This window comes from Episyrphus balteatus, chromosome 1, assembly GCF_945859705.1.
Source record: "Episyrphus balteatus chromosome 1, idEpiBalt1.1, whole genome shotgun sequence".
Taxonomy (NCBI): Eukaryota; Metazoa; Arthropoda; class Insecta; order Diptera; family Syrphidae; genus Episyrphus; species Episyrphus balteatus.
The window spans coordinates 23,839,485-23,858,592 of record NC_079134.1 but is presented as its reverse complement, the minus strand read 5'-3'; the positions used below and the strand labels follow the sequence as shown (position 1 = coordinate 23,858,592).

General features: G+C 29.3%; 1 protein-coding gene across 32 annotated transcripts in view; it reads right to left on the bottom strand.

Moving 5' to 3' along the window:
- The window catches only part of LOC129907878 (CD109 antigen), a 57,678-nt gene that overhangs the window by 32,923 nt on the left and 5,647 nt on the right, over positions 1-19,108 (bottom strand). For 20 of the 32 annotated variants that reach the window (XM_055984302.1, XM_055984311.1, XM_055984312.1 and 17 more), the window contains exons 2-8: positions 14,340-14,745; positions 14,021-14,271; positions 13,628-13,958; positions 13,200-13,573; positions 13,020-13,131; positions 10,756-10,905; positions 10,430-10,697 (exon numbers count right to left, since the gene is read on the bottom strand). In XM_055984302.1, the coding sequence (XP_055840277.1) occupies positions 10,430-10,697; positions 10,756-10,905; positions 13,020-13,131; positions 13,200-13,573; positions 13,628-13,958; positions 14,021-14,271; positions 14,340-14,745 (1,892 nt within the window). Of the gene's footprint in view, positions 1-232; positions 447-1,030; positions 1,242-1,543; positions 1,710-3,241; positions 3,423-3,940; positions 4,089-4,971; positions 5,126-8,718; positions 8,879-9,034; positions 9,213-9,474; positions 9,665-10,073; positions 10,276-10,429; positions 10,698-10,755; positions 10,906-13,019; positions 13,132-13,199; positions 13,574-13,627; positions 13,959-14,020; positions 14,272-14,339; positions 14,746-19,108 lie in introns of all 32 variants that reach the window. The other 12 variants (XM_055984308.1, XM_055984313.1, XM_055984319.1 and 9 more) reach the window with 12 other exon arrangements.

The following is a 19,108-nucleotide window of genomic DNA, read 5'->3' as shown; positions in this document are numbered from 1 at the left end:
CATAACATAAATTAATTCAATGAAATCAGTGTTCATTTTTGAACACTGAAATTGAAATTTCTTTTTGTAGAATAATAAATTATACCACTAAGCATTCAATCCCTTCGTTAGTTTTAAGATAATAGACTCGAACAAAAATATGATGAATTAAATTGAAAACCAGTTAGAAGAAGCGACAACCCACAAAGAAATTATTTAAAAAAAAAAAAAAAATAATCTAATAAATAATTACGCTTTCATATTATCGTATATCCAAGTTTCAGGGAATAATTTTCGAACAACTGGTTGAATACTAATTCCAAAGCCACCGGCAGCTCCAGGTGCACCTTGAGCGGCCATAGGTGGTGGTGGGCCTGGAATACCTACAGCAGCAGCAAACATAACTGGACCAGCACCTCCTCCGAATCCACCACCAAATCCTCCCAAACCATGATAATATGGGAAATCTAGAATTATTTTATTTTTTAAGAGATGAGGACTCTAATTTTGAAAAGAAACATCGAAAATCGAATACAATTTCCATTCAGTTGGTAAACCTGTTTTAAGAATATCAAAATAAAGGAAGATCCTTGATTGGATGCAACAGATTTGCCCTAATAAATATTTCCCCTTCGAATTCTGCCGCCCCTATATTCTAATCTGTATTTATATCTTATTGGTATAAATATAAAAAATCAATAAAACCTTCAACTAACAAGATATTATTTGTATATCAAATAATATTAAAATTATGTGATTCATATTAGAACCAGGTTTTTTTTTTTTAATTGGTATAAACTGGTATAATTGAAGTAATTATTAATATATTTTTGTTGTTAGCAACAAAACATATATGCCAATTAATAATTTGATATAGTTTCGATGGGATTTGGTAATAGTAATAAATACAGTTATGAAAGAAACAGAAAAGTATACCAAATTACATTCACTGTAGTTTTAAAAAATAGACCCAAATAAAATATGAAGAATTAAGTTGAAAACGAATTGGAAGAAGCGAATTATTACAAAAAATAATCTAATAAATAATTACGCATTGTTGTTATCGTATATCCAAGTTTCAGGGAATAATTTTCGAACAACTGGTTGAATATTGCTTGAAAAACCAGCGCCACCGCCACCAATGGCGGCTCCAAGTCCACCATGAGCGGCCATAGGCGCTATAGCAGCAGAAGCAAATATAACTGGACCAGTACCTCCATATAATCCACCGCCGCCAAATCCCCAACCATATATTGGGAAATCTAGAATAATATTTTAAGGAGATGAGCAGATTACTTTTGAAAAGAAAAAAAATTGAAAAACGAGAGGAAATGTTTCTTTTAAATAACAGGTATAAACAATTCTTCTTTCTCCATCGCTGATTTCCATTCTATTTTTTTTTCTATTTTTTTTTCTATTCTAAAGTAAAGGTTAGACACAATAGATTTTTAAAGAAAAATCATAGAATGTTAGTAAGAAGATATTCGATGAAAGTGTTCGATGTTAATCAAAATTTAATTTAATTTCGACTTTTCAATTGATTGTTTTTTTATCTTCGAATTACTTTTTTATATCATCAACAATCCATGATTCAGGAAATTCTTGTCGAACTATTGGATTATTTTCATTTCCTGATGAAGAGAAACCCAATTCCGCTGGACTTTCAGTGTACAAGGCTTCTTCAAATATCGCAGGAGTTGTACAATCATATTGACCACAATAATAAAACACTGCAAAATAAAAATAACGGAATGCAATTCGTGATTTTAAAGATCCTTATTAAAAAAATTCCTGATTTTATGCGATGAAAATCCAAGTTACTACAAAAAAACTGTAGAAAACAAAATTTAGAAAAAAAGGTCACTCGAATGCGTGAGAATCAACAAGAACAAACAATTATTCCTTTGAAGTATTCTGCGTATGCTATTGAGTGCTCGTTAGCTCGTTTATTTATATATTTTTCTATAATTTCAAAATGCTCTTTGGTTGGTAAATTATTGGAAGTCTTACTATTTTGTCCAAAAATTGTTTAAGGCTCACAGGAATAAATGCAAAGATTAAATAATTTTGGAAAAGTAAGAGAAAACCAATGAAAGAAATAATTTTTTTTTTGAAAAAGAGCAAGAAAACTTGCTGCCAAAGATACATGCAAACTTACAGAAAAATTATTGTCTAAAAAGAAATCTTTTAGAAAATTTAACATTACAAAAAATATCAAATAAAAATGAAACAAAAAAGGAAGAAGAAGAGAGGAAAATTCTAAATTGTTAGTATTATTTGTCTGAAATTGTTTTTCTTTGTCTAATTACTTTTTAATCTCATCAACAATCCATGTTTCAAGAAATTCTTGTCGAACTATTGGGTCATTTGCATATTCTGATGAAGCAAATGATACATTCTCGGTTTTAGGAATTTTATTGAACATCGCAGGAGTTGAACAATAATAAACAGTACAATAATGAGAAACTGAAAAATAACGGGACATTATCAATAATGCTAGAGTTTCAAAAGAAATTTCTGCACAAATTCTTTTATGTAATAAAATCCGAAGTCAAAAGGAAGAACAAATTTGTTGAGGAATAAAATTTAAGGTCACTCAAAATCATGAGAATAAACAAGAACGAATTTTTTTTTATTGTCAGATGTATCAATAAATCATGTTTTCCAGATGTGAGGTCAGATGTTTTTGTTAAAATGCAAATAATATCGAACAATATATGAAAAGTAACAAAAAAAAAGTGAAAATATAAAAAATATAATTACGTTTTATTATCCGTAAATATCCAAGTTTCAGGAAATATTTGACGAACTTTTGCGATGATATTGATACCAACGACTTTATTTTCTATGTTTCCCCAACCAAACACTAAACTAAATTCCCTAAACGAAAAAATATTTACTTTAAAAAAGAATTTATTTTTGAAAATTATTTGTAAAATTGGGTTTTGGAAAAATTTTGCTTCCTACAAAAAAAAATTTTCAAAACAACGACGATAATTAAGTTTGAATGCTTAATTACTTCCCAAACTATATTTAACATGCATGCATTTAAAAAAAATTGAATCCACATTGAATGTTTGCTTGCTGATGTCCTTTTTCGATGAGCATTTTATTTTTTCTATGAAAGAACAACCACATTGAAAAAAAAAAAACAATAAAATGAGCGAAATTCCTTCTCAAAGATGGTGGACGAGAAAACACGTTTTTTTTAAGTTCCTTTTTCTTAAAACAATCCAATGCTCAATGTGATACCTATATTTACGTTTTAACATCATGATTTATCCATGTTTCTGGAAAAACTTGTCTCATTAAATCGGGATTTAATAATTCATCGACATCTTTCCAATCAACTAAACTATCAAAATAGATTAAATCACCATCGAATGGCATAAGAATTGGTTGTTCAAATGGAACCGTTATACGTAATGGTGATTCTGTAAATACTTTAAAGAGAAACAAAATCATTTTTTTAAGCATGCAATTTTGAAAGTTTTTCAAAAAAAATTTAGGAAAAAAAAAGAATATTGAATGTTTAGATCAATTTGATAATACTTATGTATAAAATATAACAACAGGGTTTTTTACAGCAACATTTTTGCATCGGTTTAAGAACTTCAAGATTTTTTTATTCCAGATGTTGAATGTAGTATAAATAATTACATCTTTTGAAGCTTCAATTAACGGCTAACAAAGTTCAATTGTTTTAATTTTATGGTCAACGATAGAAAATTAGTTATCAATTTTCGATTTTGGTCACTGTGGTGTATGAGTAATCTTTTTTATTTTGCAAAAGAATTGGATTGTGTACCAAATAATGTAACCATTTTTAACCTCTACAATAATTATAATTTTCAAAAAAAAAAAATATAAATATATACATATTATATGATAACCAAATTACATGCAAACGACGATTACATAAAGCTTCCAAATAAAAACTGAAGGAGAATTAAATAATTACTTAATAAAATCTTGTACTATCCAAGATTCAGGGAATTCTTTACGAATTTTTACACTCCTACGAGAAGGACTATAATCATCTTCCATTGCATATGCAACACTCTCCATATATAACATAGGCGCAACTCCGGCATATTCCAAGAAATAATCTAAAGAGCAAGATATTATAAAAAAAAAAATACAAAAAAAAGAACCCAAGTTTTAAAAACATTAAAAATATCTTTATTGGTAAATCGGCGAACTATAACGCAGTAAACTTTTAAGGGAAAAACAAAATAAAAAACTTTAGGGGTCACTTCTAGACGTCTTTCTTATGATGTTTCGTAAATAAGCTGAAAGTACTCTTAAATTTGTATTCAGATTTTTCAAATTAAATTTTGTGTAAGATTTCATCTCAGGGGTCACTCATCAGGGGTCTTAAAAACCTATTAAAATTTTACAAATTGTAGCAACAGCGAAGAACTATGGATCTAATATCTAACATTTTTTCATTGCTACCACTTAAAAAAAAAAGATCCATTTATAAAAATGTATACCTACAATGGGACCCCTAAAATTGTATTCAAATACAAAGGATAAATATAAAATTGCAATTTGAAAACGTTTTTCAAAACTGTTGTTTTTAAAAGAAAAAATTCTTACAAATTTGGAAAGATTACGCTGAGACCCCTTTAATTTTTTTTATAATTGGAATAATAAATAGATTATTTTTCTAAACCAAATTATTTTAAGCATGCAATTTTGAAAGTTTTTCAAAAAACAAAATTAGAAAAAAAAATTGAATTCTGAGATTAATTCGAAAAGGCTTTTTTTTAGCTGAGCTCCATTTTGGAATATCAACTACAACATTTCAAACCTCACTTTAATCCCAAATCTACATTAAGTGAACTCCTACATTAAAAAAAAAAAAAACTATAAAATATATAAAAATATGATAACCAAATTACATGCAAACCTATCTCACATGAATTATATTTCTTTAAAAGACGTTTTTTCAAAGCAATAAAAATTAAGTACAAATTAGATAATTACTTAATAAAATCCTCTACTATCCATGATTCGGGAAATTCTTTACGAATCTTAACACTCGTAAAGCTATAACCATCTTCCATTGGATCATCAACACGCTGCATATACATAGGTGCAATTCCGCCATATGCCAAAAAATAATCTAAAGAGTAAGATACTATGAAAAAAATACAAAAAAAAAAACACCGTGGTGGGTAAGCGACCTTACACTCAAATTTAAAAAAATTTTGAGTGTTGACCATAAACAAAAAATACCAAGACTGGAAATTTTCGTACGTCTTTCCCCCCGAAACCCTTTTGAGTACAGTGCTGTCTGTGAATATATGTGAAAGCCACCACGTTGATAAATGACGTTAACACGCACACATTTATAGATTCACGACATTCACCACACATTTGACACGAACACAACGATAGGTTCACGACATTCACCACACCTCGCAGCTTGTAGGCAAACGTCAGTTGACCGCCGAGTTTCCAGTCTTGGTATTTTTTGTTTATGGTGTTGACAGCATTTAAAGTGTCTTTATTTAGCAGCAGTCCTTCTCATGAAGTTTCGAAGAATTAGCTGGAGTACTCTTAAATTTGTATTCGCATTTTTTAGGGGTCCCAAAAACCTATTAACATTTTGCAAATAGTAGGAACAGGCTAGGACTCTGGATCTTAAATCAAACACATTTTTTAATTGTTATCACTTAACAAAAAACTCCGATTTGGAAAAAAAAATTTACTATGGGACCCCTAAAATTTTATTCAAATACTAAGAATAATTAATATAAAATGTTAGTAGTTTCATTCATTCACAGTACAGGGAGCAAAAAATATCGTGTCACAGAAAATTTTTAATTTGTGATATTATTCTATTGCACTACGATAAAATCCACATTCTATTTCAACAACTTATAGGGGTCACTTCCAAGCATTTTTATATGTTTTGGACCCCAATCTTATTTATTACTAGTTTTGAACAAGGGTTTTCTATTTTAAATAGACTAAGATCTAAACAAGTATGGGAAAAAATGACGATTAAGACCCCTAAAATTTTATTTTCATTCAAAAACTACTGCAGAAAATTTTTCGAAACTTCGAATTCACTCAAAGAAGTTGTTTTTATTCAATTTTTTTTTTATAGACCTCCACAAAAATTAGGGGTCACTTTTTTTTAAGCATCCTTATTTGAATGAAATCATCCTATGAATGATTTAATGAAGAATCGGTGCTTATTTTTTTTCAAATAGACTTATAGTCCAGTAATTTTAGGTTTTATCTGCGGAAAAATTCCTACTGGGCTCGATTTTGGTATAGACCTTCGTTACGGCGTTGTTATGAAGATGTGAAAAATCGACATTGATATCGTGTCCGCGTTAAGAGTTATAGGGGTCAAAAGGTCACAAAAACTGGTTTTTCACGATTTTCAGCAAAACGGTAAGTCTTATCAAAAAATTTTCAATGCAAGAATTGTAGACCAGATTATTATATATAAAAAGTGTCATGACACTTTTTTTCCTAAGACCCACCGTTTCTTAGGTATAACGATTCAAAAAGTTGAAGTTTAGTTGTAATCGTCATAATCCTATTCCTGAAAAAAAAACTCCTAACTGAAAAGTTCCTGAAATTTCATTATTTTTTTAGCTTGAATTTCGTTCCTCAACTGTTAAGAATATGGGGAAACCAAAAAAAAAATGGAAATTTTCGCCATTTTTCCGATTGGGGCCCTTCTCCCGAAACCATTTCCCTGGGAATTTTTGTTTAGAATATGTCTAAAAATATACAGGGTGTGCAATAGAGAATGGACAACCCTAAAACGGCTTATAGCTACACTTATGATTGTTCTAAAAACAGATAGAAAAAAGTTCTATCGCAACCAGTTCATAAAATATGGACTTTTTTTCGTTCAGTGTATTTTAAATTTTATCATCTTATGTTTTCGTTCACTACAACCACGAATGAATGAATTTTATTTATTTCTTTTTTTTATAATTTTCTACAATAATTGGATGAGTACATAAACACTTTAAAAATTTCATAGCTATTGCACATTTTCGTAAAAAAAATTTTGAAATCTGTTTTTTGATGCAAAATGTAAAAAAAGTATTTTATGAAAAATTTTAAACACCTGTGGTATTAAATAAATCTATAGAAACCTAGGTGGCCAACTTTCTTAAAAATATTCTGGTATAAGGAGAATATTTTTAAGAAAGTTGGCCACCTAGGTTTCTATAGATTTATTTTATACCACAGGTGTTTAAAATTTTTCATAAAATACTTTTTTTACATTTTGCATCAAAAAACAGATTTCAAAATTTTTTTTACGAAAATGTGCAATAGCTATGAAATTTTTAAAGTGTTTATGTACTCATCCAATTATTGTAGAAAATTATAAAAAAAAAGAAATAAATAAAATTCATTCATTCGTGGTTGTAGTGAACGAAAACATAAGATGATAAAATTTAAAATACACTGAACGAAAAAAAGTCCATATTTTATGAACTGGTTGCGATAGAACTTTTTTCTATCTGTTTTTAGAACAATCATAAGTGTAGCTATAAGCCGTTTTAGGGTTGTCCATTCTCTATTGCACACCCTGTATATTTTTAGACATATTCTAAACAAAAATTCCCAGGGAAATGGTTTCGGGAGAAGGGCCCCAATCGGAAAAATGGCGAAAATTTCCATTTTTTTTTTTGGTTTCCCCATATTCTTAACAGTTGAGGAACGAAATTCAAGCTAAAAAAATAATGAAATTTCAGGAACTTTTCAGTTAGGAGTTTTTTTTTCAGGAATAGGATTATGACGATTACAACTAAACTTCAACTTTTTGAATCGTTATACCTAAGAAACGGTGGGTCTTAGGAAAAAAAGTGTCATGACACTTTTTATATATAATAATCTGGTTTACAATTCTTGCATTGAAAATTTTTTGATAAGACTTACCGTTTTGCTGAAAATCGTGAAAAACCAGTTTTTGTGACCTTTTGACCCCTATAACTCTTAACGCGGACACGATATCAATGTCGATTTTTCACATCTTCATAACAACGCCGTAACGAAGGTCTATACCAAAATCGAGCCCAGTAGGAATTTTTCCGCAGATTGGGTTAAAAAATGTCTAAAATTACTGGGCTATTAATAAACACAAAAGAACAAAATTACTCTTAGGACCCCTTAAATGTGAAACTACTAAATTATAAAATTAAGGGGTCTCTACTGACATCTTTGCAAAAAAATTTTAACTGATCAAGTTTGGAATGATATTCAACGAATCTTTTACATAATTTTACTTAGGGTCCTAAACTATATTCAATACATAATTAAAAAGTTCTTATAGAATTCATCTTTTTTTTCATTAAATTCAGTGCGAATTATGCACCTACATTTTTCTAGGGTCATAGTGCAATTATGTTAGTTATCATTTCATTTTTTTTTGTTAAAAATCTTTAAATTTTTTAACTTTAGAGTGCAAATATATACAAAATTTTGTGTTTTACCCTCAACGTGCAATATTTAAAAAAAAGGCAATATTTATTCTTTCCATTAGGACTTCTAAAGTACCACAAAATCTTTGAGCATCATTTAAAGTAAAAAAAAGGAAATTTTAATAAAACAGGGAGTTTAACTACTTTCAGAACTAACCCAAAATTAATTTGGGAAAAAACGATACTAAACAAAATCTAAAAAAAACACAGGATCTATGGGGTCATAAACATACAAAAATTAACACCACTTAGAAGAAAAATAAAAGAGGTATACCTCATATTGAATGAATTGTTTCCATCAAACAATGACATCCAAATCCAAATATCACTAAAATCCGTTCGAATTTTAATCGAAGTTGATGTATTATCAATATTACTACTAATTGCTTGTGGTCTTTTTTCCAAATAATATGAATAAAGTGGTATTGGCAGCACTTAAAAAAGGAAACAAAATGAAAAATAGCAAAAAGCCGTGAAATAAATTTTGAAAAAAAAAATGAAAGAAATTTATATACAAGGTTGTGGGGTAGGCAAAAAAAGACTTTTTTAGAACATTTTTAGAACATTTCGTAGAATTTTTTAGAACTAACTTCTTATCTGTCCAAATCCATGTTTCGATGAAATTTTTTCTTACTTCTGGTACAGTTTGTACATAACTTGTTGATGGTCCAGCTAATTTAGTAATAGTTGTAGTAAGTGGAATTGTTGTTGAATAAAACATTGGAGGCCTAGTCCCTACGAAGCTATAATAAACTGCAACTGGAAGGACTTTTTTTTAATTTTTGAAAGTTTTTATAAAAGACAGTATTCATTAGAACTACAATTATTTTGTGTTATTTTTATATACAGGCAAAAGATTCAAATACAAAAAAAAAGTAGTACCGGTAGAGTGAAGTTATAAAAATATTGAAACAAAACATCAGCAAACGTTACAAGTGGGTTTTTTTTTAAGTTTTTTTGGTTTTTTGCAAGGCAAACAAAGCATACGGAAAAAAAAAATTATCAAATTTTTATTGCAAACAAAACCAACCTATACGCGTCGTTGTTAAGCCAAATCCAAGTTTCAAGAAAATTTGAACGAATTTTAACTGGTACAGTTTTTGACGTATCTCTATTTGAATCAAATCTATCAATGCTTGTTTCGACTTCGGAATCATCAAACGATACACTATCAACCGAATCGTATTCAACTTCGTCGCCTTTCAATACCACGAGTGCTTCTAAAACAAACAAATAAGTTTTTATCGTGTTTTTTTGAGTGAGTGTTTTTTTGACTTTTAAAATTTTTTTTTAAAATAAAGGTTAAAAGGTGTTAAACAAGCTTTTAAATAATATATAAGACAGCGCATTTACAATAAGTTAAGCGACTTATATATAAACAGAAGATGCAAGTGTATCTGTGTTGCGTTAACAAGACATACAAGGCGGTTCTATAATCTCAGGTAAAACATTCAGGAAAGTTCCAAAAAAGTTTTGGAAACTTTGTGTTTTTTGGTTTAGTTTTTTTTTGTTGTTGTTGTTGTTGTTGTTGTTCCTTCACCTTCAAAACACCTTTTCTTGCATCTTTCAAAAAGCTTGAAATTTTGAGAAAACTTTCAAAAAATTACTAAAAAAAAAAAAAAAACAAACCCTTTTAATCTTGAATCAGTACTGTAGGCTTCCCAAAGCCATGATTCGAGAAAGTCTTTACGAATTATTGGTGAATTATTGCTGCCACTATTAGACGAAGAAGAAGCACCATCAGCTGATGCTGATTCCGGTGAATATTCACCACTTTCAATTGGTATTGGTCCATCATTTTGTACACCAAAGGGCAATGCCATTTCGTAAACTTTTTTAACAATAAAATTTTTAGTACAAATAAAGAATTTTTTTGAAAAAATGTAAGATTTTCGACGATTCTATTTTGATTTGATTTTGTTTGTTCTTTTGCTGTGAAAGTATTTAACGAAATTTTTTTAAAAAATATTTTAAACAATACTTACTTTGATGGAATACATGATTAGCATTTGTCATTGTAACAACACCAGCTTGTGTTCCTGGATATTGACCATAACCGAATGACCATGGTGTACTGGAATCGAAACGGCTCATATCTTGGAAAATTTGATCTTTTTTCAAATCGTTGCCACTCTTGAGTAGAAGAACACTTTGATCGACACCAAGTAAACCAACATAGGAATTTGGATCGGTGTTTACTTTGATTTCAACATCAGCACCAGGTTTGGTTTCAATTGGAGCTTCAATGGAAATCTATGGAAGGATTCATGAGAAAAATTGAAGTTAAAATGATTAATCATAAATGACTTACAGAGTTTTGGAAATCCTTGGCAAAGTTAATTGTTTCTTCGGCATAATTGAAATCGGTACCAGTGACGTAGTGAATGAAGATTTTAGCTTGTGGAATCATTTGGAAGGTTGGAGTGATTTTGAAGACATGGTAGTTGCGATTTTCAGGAACCTAGAAAAGAATTTATTATTTGATATTTTTTACATCCAAGAAGTCATATTATTCTCTATAGCATATTTTCTTCCCGGGCGCCAATCGAAAATATTTTTATATATTTTTTTTAAATTTAATGTGGCCAAACACTGATTTAAAGTTCTCATCGACATCAACAAAAGTACCAAACTTAATTTTTTTCTAAAATATTAATTTTACCCGGGCGCCATTTAAGAAGAAATCTATGGAAATCCCTAGTAGATCATCTAGTATCAATATTTGATAATTATCTCATTATTCCAGGACATTCCTATTGCTACATCCTAGCAGAAGAAATGTTTCCTTGCAATATGGTTTCAGCTTGGGCGCCATTTAAATTAAAATCTTTTTATCTCCATTAATGTCAGCAAAATCTATTTGTATTACTAACATACTGTCACAAAGCATTCCTGTCGCCAAATCCAAGTAAAAGAAGTGTTTCTTTGCAATGTAGTTTCAATCTGGGCGCCATTTAAGGTATTATTTTTTTAACCCCTTCAAATTCCACCCAGAATCTATTTTTCTTTACTTACTAATTCTAGAGCATTTCTATAACCAAATCCTTGCAAAAAAAAGTATAGGGTTAAAGCCTGGGTGCCATTTAGGGTAAAATCTTTTGGACTTCCTCATATGGATTAACATTTCTAAACATTTCTATAACCAAATAAAAGGAAAAGAAATATTTTGTATGCAGTTTGGTTCCAGCCTGAGGAGAGCCATTTACGGAGGAATCTTTTGAACTTTTTCCTACGCATCTAACATCAATATTTATTTATTTATTTTATTGTTTTTTTTTTAAGAATTTCTATAATAATATCTTAGCAGAAGATTTCCTTTGCCAATATGATCCCAGTCCGGGCACCATTTCAATATAAATCTTTTGAGCTCCCTTTGGCGCCATCCAAAATGAATAGTTTTTATTATCTCATTGTCTTTAAAGCTTCCTGTCATCAAATACTAGTAGAAGAATTGTTTTCTTTACAATATGGTTCGTACTCGGGCGCCATTTAAGCGGAAGTTCTTTAAAATTCTTCCTACGCCACCAAAATTTCTTCATGGATTTCATAGTTTTTAAAGTTTTCATTTCATCTAATTTTTTTTTTTTTTTGCAAAATGACAGGGCGCCAATTAATTTAACACCACTAATTTTGACCAAATTTTAAAAGTATAAACAACAAATTTGAATGATTACGCAATAAATCCCCGACAATTTCAGGATAATATTGGATGTAATACATTTGAAGCCTCTAAAAAAATTTTGGAAAAACATTGTCTCAGCCCGGGCGCCAATTAAAAACTATGAATTAAAGATCGTTTGGTAAAAATTGAGAGAAATGGTAGCTAATCTAATGCATTGCTTATGAAATTTGGGCACAGTCAATCTAAAATAAAATAGCTTTTCTGTTTTAGCATTTCATCCCGGGCGCCAATTAAGAATTATTGGCTGTGAATTTTATTCTTACGTCAACTGCCATCTTCAGGTATATTATTATACAAATTATCGAGTTTCATACATTTATTTCACATAAACCTAGGTAAAACGTATTTTTTACTAAAATATCATCTCCGCCCGGGCGCCAATATTAAAAACTATGAATAACAATATCATAATCTGAAAACAGTTATTTTAAATATGATTTATTTTTGATTTCAGTCATTTCAAATACGATAATACAAGCTGAAGATGGTGTTATGAAACAAAAAAATAAGATTTCGTCCCGGGCGCCATCTTAGCTAAAGCAATAGTAAAATTAGTTTTTTTTATTCTAAGTACAACTGGTGTCTTTATATGAATCCTGGGCTTCATAATCGAAATCAAAATAAATAATTTAATCACATTTTTTTTCCTTTACGTCATTTCAACTAAGCTTATACTAACTGAAGATTAATTTAAAAAATGAAAAATTTTGCCCCGGGCGCCAATTAAGCAAAATTCACTGTGAATTCACGTTTTAGTTCTAATTAGTTCAATTAATTTGTTTTAAAAAAGTTAATAAGCAACCAATCATAACTAAAAAATAGTTATGGTATAGTTTTCAAAAACGTCCCTCCCCGGGCGCCAATTAACTAATAACTAAATTTTTAAAAATTACCTCAATAAGTTCACTTTGGACAATATCACCACGACCAACAATTGTATACACAAAGTATGGAATTGGTTTTCCATTTTGTACTTTAATACTGACATCTTTTCCAAGAGCAGGGCTAAAATAACAACAAAAACAAATATTAACAAAAGTTCATAAAAATCTCTCTAACATTCTAAAACTTACTTCTTTGTTTGAACTGTAAGTTTCAATGACTCATCAATTGGAGTATCAACCTTTTCAAACTTTGATAATGATGTAATATATGAGTTTGAGTCCAAGTAATTAGCTTTTACAGAGTAATAAGTCGATGACTTATCGTCAGGTAGGCTTATTTCGATTTCGGCCATGCCGTTCTTGTCAAGAATTGCAGTGTAATTCTGAGACTTTGGTGGTGGTGGAATAGTAGTAGTAGGAGTTTCTCCATCTGATGATGATGATGCTGCAACCATTTCAATTGGAATTGGATGTCTGTACCAGTAGTCTGGTGGGCTAACAGTTAATGTAACTGGGTTCTTAGTGTCTTGAACTGGTGATCCATCGAGGTTCTTTACTACGAGCTGGAAATAAATTTTTGTCAGCAAAAATACTCGACAAAAAAACCCTTAACTTACCTTGATTGTGACAGGTTTGCCTGGATAGTAAGTGTATGGTGTGTCAATACCTTCAATTTGGTATTTCTCACGATGCAAGTTAACAGTTCCTGTCGAATTTTGTTTCAATCCAGTTAATTCTTCTTCGACAATAGCCAAAATGGTCAATGGTGGAGTATAACGTTCTTTGTCCAATTTCAAGTCTTTCGAAATGTCAAATTCTACACGACCTTTGCCGTCAATTTTAACAGTCTTTTCAGCAGTTGGTTGTTCATTGTTGTCACCATAAGAGTAGTAAGAAGGCTTGACAGATACAACAGCTGACCCTTTAACAGGTTTTCCAAAGGTATATCTATCATAAAAAAAATTATGTTTATTTCAAAAGTCCATAAAAGACTTGTAAAATCGACTTACTTTGACCTAACAGTTACACTGAATTTACCATCAGCAATAGCTACATCTTTTGGAGCTTCAACCATAACTTCAAATTTAGGCAAAACATATTTGTCAACTTCGAAATTTTTAGTCTCAGTTGTACCATCGGCGCTAACTTCAATATTCCATGATCCTAAAACTGGGAATTCAGATAGTTGGAGCTCACCAGAGTAAACACCTTTGGTAAGTTCAACATCGTTAAGTTGTTTGATAAGGTTTCGTGCTCCATCCTGAAAATTCAAAATTATAATATAAAGAATTTTTGAAGGTAATTTTTCTACAAAACTACTAAACTTACATTGATCGAAATTTTAACAGGTCCATCAATTTTAGCTGGTCTTGTATTTTTATCCAAAACTAAAACACGATATTGGACTTTGTCACCTGGTTTGTAAGTGGCCTTGTCTGTTTGAACGTAGATTGACACCTGTTCAGCAGCAAAGTTCAATTTTGTTGTGTTTTTGAATTCAATGCCTGATAAACCTTCAGCTGTTAAATTGTAATCGCCATCTTTCAATTTTGGAACTTGGAACATTATAACTTTTGAAGATTTTGGTGGTACTTCAACGGTCTCTGATTTATCGAATTCAGGACCACTAAGACCAACCTTAATTTTGCATGCTGATGGAGCATCATGAACTGAGACAGAAACATGATAGTCAGATTTTGATCTCAGAGTTCCGGGTGCAACAATTGTATAAAGACTGAAAAGGAAAGATCAATATTTAGTACAATTTGAATTGTTTTTAGAAGTTATGGTAAAAAAAAGTTGGAGAAATGCATTATCTTGGAACTAGTTAGGTAATAAAAAAGTTTTTCTGCATGAATCTTTTAAATTATTTAAATTTTTTTAGCTTTTCAATTCAAGAGGAAAATAATTTTTCTTTCAATCGAAATACCATGTTTCATGTACAATCAACACTAAAACACCTTATTTTTACATTGTTGAGATAAAAAAAACTACAATTCAAGCACTTTTTTATGATAGTGGTACTCTTGTAAACTTTGTAAATTCCTCGTAAAACAAAATATTTTGAGGTGCTGGTTGCTGGGGTAGGAATCCATAAATCTAAAACTATGTATAGTAACAGTTCTAAAGAAATTATTATCGACATTTAAAGAAGATGTTAGTGAAATTCACCAACCAGTTTTCAAAAAATTAATTTTTCGAAAAAAAAATTGATATTTTTTAATAGGTATTATAAAATAATAAAACAAAAAAAAAACTCATTTCGATAAGCCTATTACATTCTCTCCTTAGCTTTGGTTAATTGAACATACTTAATTCAATCAATGAATTATTTATCCTACAAAGTATTTTTAAATACCTATTTTAATATTTCATATTCAAAATTCTGAGATAACGGTAAAAAGACGTTCTTTTCCAACACACGTTATATCTTTTGATCTAGTGCACATACAAATTTGATTTAATACGCATGCTTTAATACGCATGCTGATAACATAACCTTTTATTTGATATATCACACATAACGGTACATGCTCCACAAGTTACACAATCTTAAATTGAAAAAATTGAAAAATACCTCAAAACACCTGTGGAGATCTGTTGCCGATGACCAGCCACCAATGTAGGAAGTACCGTAATCTTAGTTTGACATAGTTGGCTCTAAAAAATTCTTACTTTTTTGTAGGCATGGTAGAAATATGATTGATACGTCATGTAAAAGGTGAAATAATCTTAGATGATATAAAATTTATTAAAGGTTGTCATATAAAAAACATGGATTTAAAGTTGATAGAATAAAAAAAAGGTAGATTTTGTCGATTTTTTTTTTCAAGAAAAATGATTTTTTTATATTTTTATTATTTTTAATATTTTTATGATACTTAACGTCATTAATAAAATACTCTTCTGCTAATGATGATGAGTCTATTATAAATATGAATCTTTTAACTGTATAAATAATAATTTAAATATTTAAAAATAATTTTATTTTTTTATTTTACTCATCTAGCTATACCTTTTTAACCTGTAAACGAACTTATATTTAAATATTCAATTAAATTGAGTTTCATGAAATGTGTTTTTTTCAATATTTGACTTTTCTTCTACAATGTTCCAGTAGTTTCAAAGTCGAAAAAGTTAAAGCTAAAGTTCTTTTTTGTTCAGTTCTATTTTCTTGTCATGGTAATAATTGTGTTCAAAAACTCAGTAATGTTGTCAAGAAAATCGAGCAATTTCAATACTTATAAACTTTTACCAAAAACACCGAGGGTTTTTTGGTTTTTTTTTTTAGATATGAAGTAATAATTATACAGGGTGTCCCAAAAGTTAACGTCGAAACGAAAACGGTAGATAGGGTAGGTGGTGACAGTTATCAGAAAAAATAATAAAAAAAATCGCAGGCATATATTTTGTGAGTTATGGGCATTTGAAAAAAAGTCGAAAAAATGGTCACCCTGTGACGGTTTTTCATGTGCCGTGACTACAAATCTTAATTTTTCTCAATTTTTTCTTTTGTTACGGAACCTTGCATAACCCTGCTTCAAAATGTATTCAAAAATTTTAACTCGGCTGCATCAGTTTTAAAGTAAATATTACTTTTTTGCCTAACTAAGTACTAAAAAATTTTACATGACTCTAATTTAATGAACCGTAGTGTAAAAAAGTTGGTGTGTTCAATTCTCTTTTCAAAATGGTATATTATTGTTGAGAATATTCCATAAATAACCGAGATAAAATTTATTTTCTTAAGAAATCCCGAAACATCGTAGTGCATTTTTTTTACACTACGGTTCATTGAATTAGAGTCATTTTAGTTCTTAGTTGGGCAAAAAAGTAATATTTACTTTAAAACTGATGCAGCTGAGCTAAAATTTTTGAATGCATTTTGAAGCAGGGTTATTTAAGGTTCCGTAACAAAAGAAAAAAAAGAGAAAAGTTAAGATTTGTAGTCACGGCACATGAAAAACCGTCACAGGGTGACCATTTTTTTGACTTTTTTTCAAATGCCCATAACTCACAAAATATATGCCTGCGATTTTTTTTTATTATTTTTCTGATAACTGTCACCACCTATCCTATCTACCGTTTTCGTTTCGACGTAAACTTTTGGGACACCCTGTATAACATTTTACCCCTGTATCTTTGCTCTGAAAAAGTTTTCGCAAAAATTCAGTGTGGTTTTCATTTCATTGGATAAACCATGGAAAAATACCTTTAAGAAATATTATGTGCCATAAATTTAGACGTCTTTTTAGTTTTGTAAACTTTTCATATTTTAGCGATTTTCCACTAAAAATATTTACAACAGGGCTTTCTACTTAAAAAAAAAAAAAACTCATTGACATCGTCTAAGATTCGTTTAAAAAAAAATTAATTTAAAATAATATTATTCCGAATATATTGTATGTTTATTGGTCTAAGTATGTATTAAAAATTAATTTAATGCAAACAAAGTCGTGCATTCAATTTAGCTTATTTCAACTTGAAGTTTACAAAAACATGCATATACATAGGTTAGGTTAGTAGGTATTTTCCAAAGCAAAGCACAAAAAAATAATAAACTATTACTTTGTTTATTCATTATAAATGACAATAGATAAATGCCAGTTTTAATTGGAAATTCCATTTTGTGGCTTGAAAACAAGTGACTGTTCAAATCAATATTATTATTAAATAAAAAAAAAAACTATTGGCCGGCTTATTTACGTAATGTTTTTTTTTTTTTGAGATTATTATACAGCTAAAATTATCTGACATGCTTTATTGTTTGAAATATCATTAAAGAAAAAAAAAACTTGTTTATTTAAAGTTGTTAATAAAATTATAAATAGACAAATAAAAAAAGTATTAAAAATTAATAACTTCAAAGATTTAATCAGAAAAAAAAAAATACAACAATAATGAAACAAGCTTAATTGAATGGCAAAGCAATTTTGATGATACAAGGGTTTTTTTTCTAATTACAAAATGCTATTATTTAATAAGCTCTTTTTTTTTGAAGATGTGATCTTTCAGATGAAGATCAATCAAAGTAACTGATTACGGTTTAAACTTATAGTTCAATGCTAAATAATTATATGATAGTTGTAATTTATTTTCAATTTTAAATAGATTTTTCTTGTACTAAAAGTATCAATTATAATGAAAAAAAAAATAATGTTTTATGTATTTAATTGGTTTTTATGTTTTTGGGTATGTATGTTCCCTCATATCTTCAAAATTTCTTATCCGAATTTGACAAACTAAAAATCTTTGGAAGCGTCATCCTTGTGCGCTGGTTATACGAGTATGCTTTTAAATATTAAATATGACATAATCTAGTATCAACAATTTTTGACAGTTCAAACTTTCAAAAGTACTGAATTAAGAAAAACTACCTATGAGATTTCAAGACTTACAACTTAGTTTTGTAAAACTATTATGAAACCATCAACCTACCAATTTACCCTATTTAATAAAAATTGCTACAAATGTATCAGCTGACTCGAAGTAACACTTTGGTTTAGATACCAATTCTGGACACAACCGGCTTTAGTACGTGCTTGCTTGTTTGAATTGCACTCTACGCAGACAGAATTACACATTTGTGTATCTGAGACTTAATATCTTAACCAAAATGACTTCCAACAGACAAACAGTTATTTGCATTAATTCATTGGTGAAGTTCAATCAAAAAATACCCCAAGAACACATTTCAGTGTCGCCGCCACCGCACACGGCAATGTTCAAGTTGAAGGATTTTGATTTATGATTTTTTATTTTTTTTTTGTTTGTTTGAAAGTCGTCTTAAACGTGTCATATTTTTACTTGTTTTATGTAGGTACGTAAATTATTGTAGGTAGGTACCTTTTCATTATTTTTGGTTATCATGTTTTTCATGTTTTAGCTAAATTTAAATTCTAACACGTCTCGAAGCTTAACAACAGAAAAAGAATACCCCCTACCTTGACCTTAGATTGTTATTTTTCGATATTGTTTTTGTTTTTATATAACTAAAATATCAACTTCAGTCAGGCTTGTGGAGAAGATTATTATTTTTTGAACCTTTAAACCAAAACCAAAAAAAAAATTAACATGTCTCTAATGATTAATAGCAC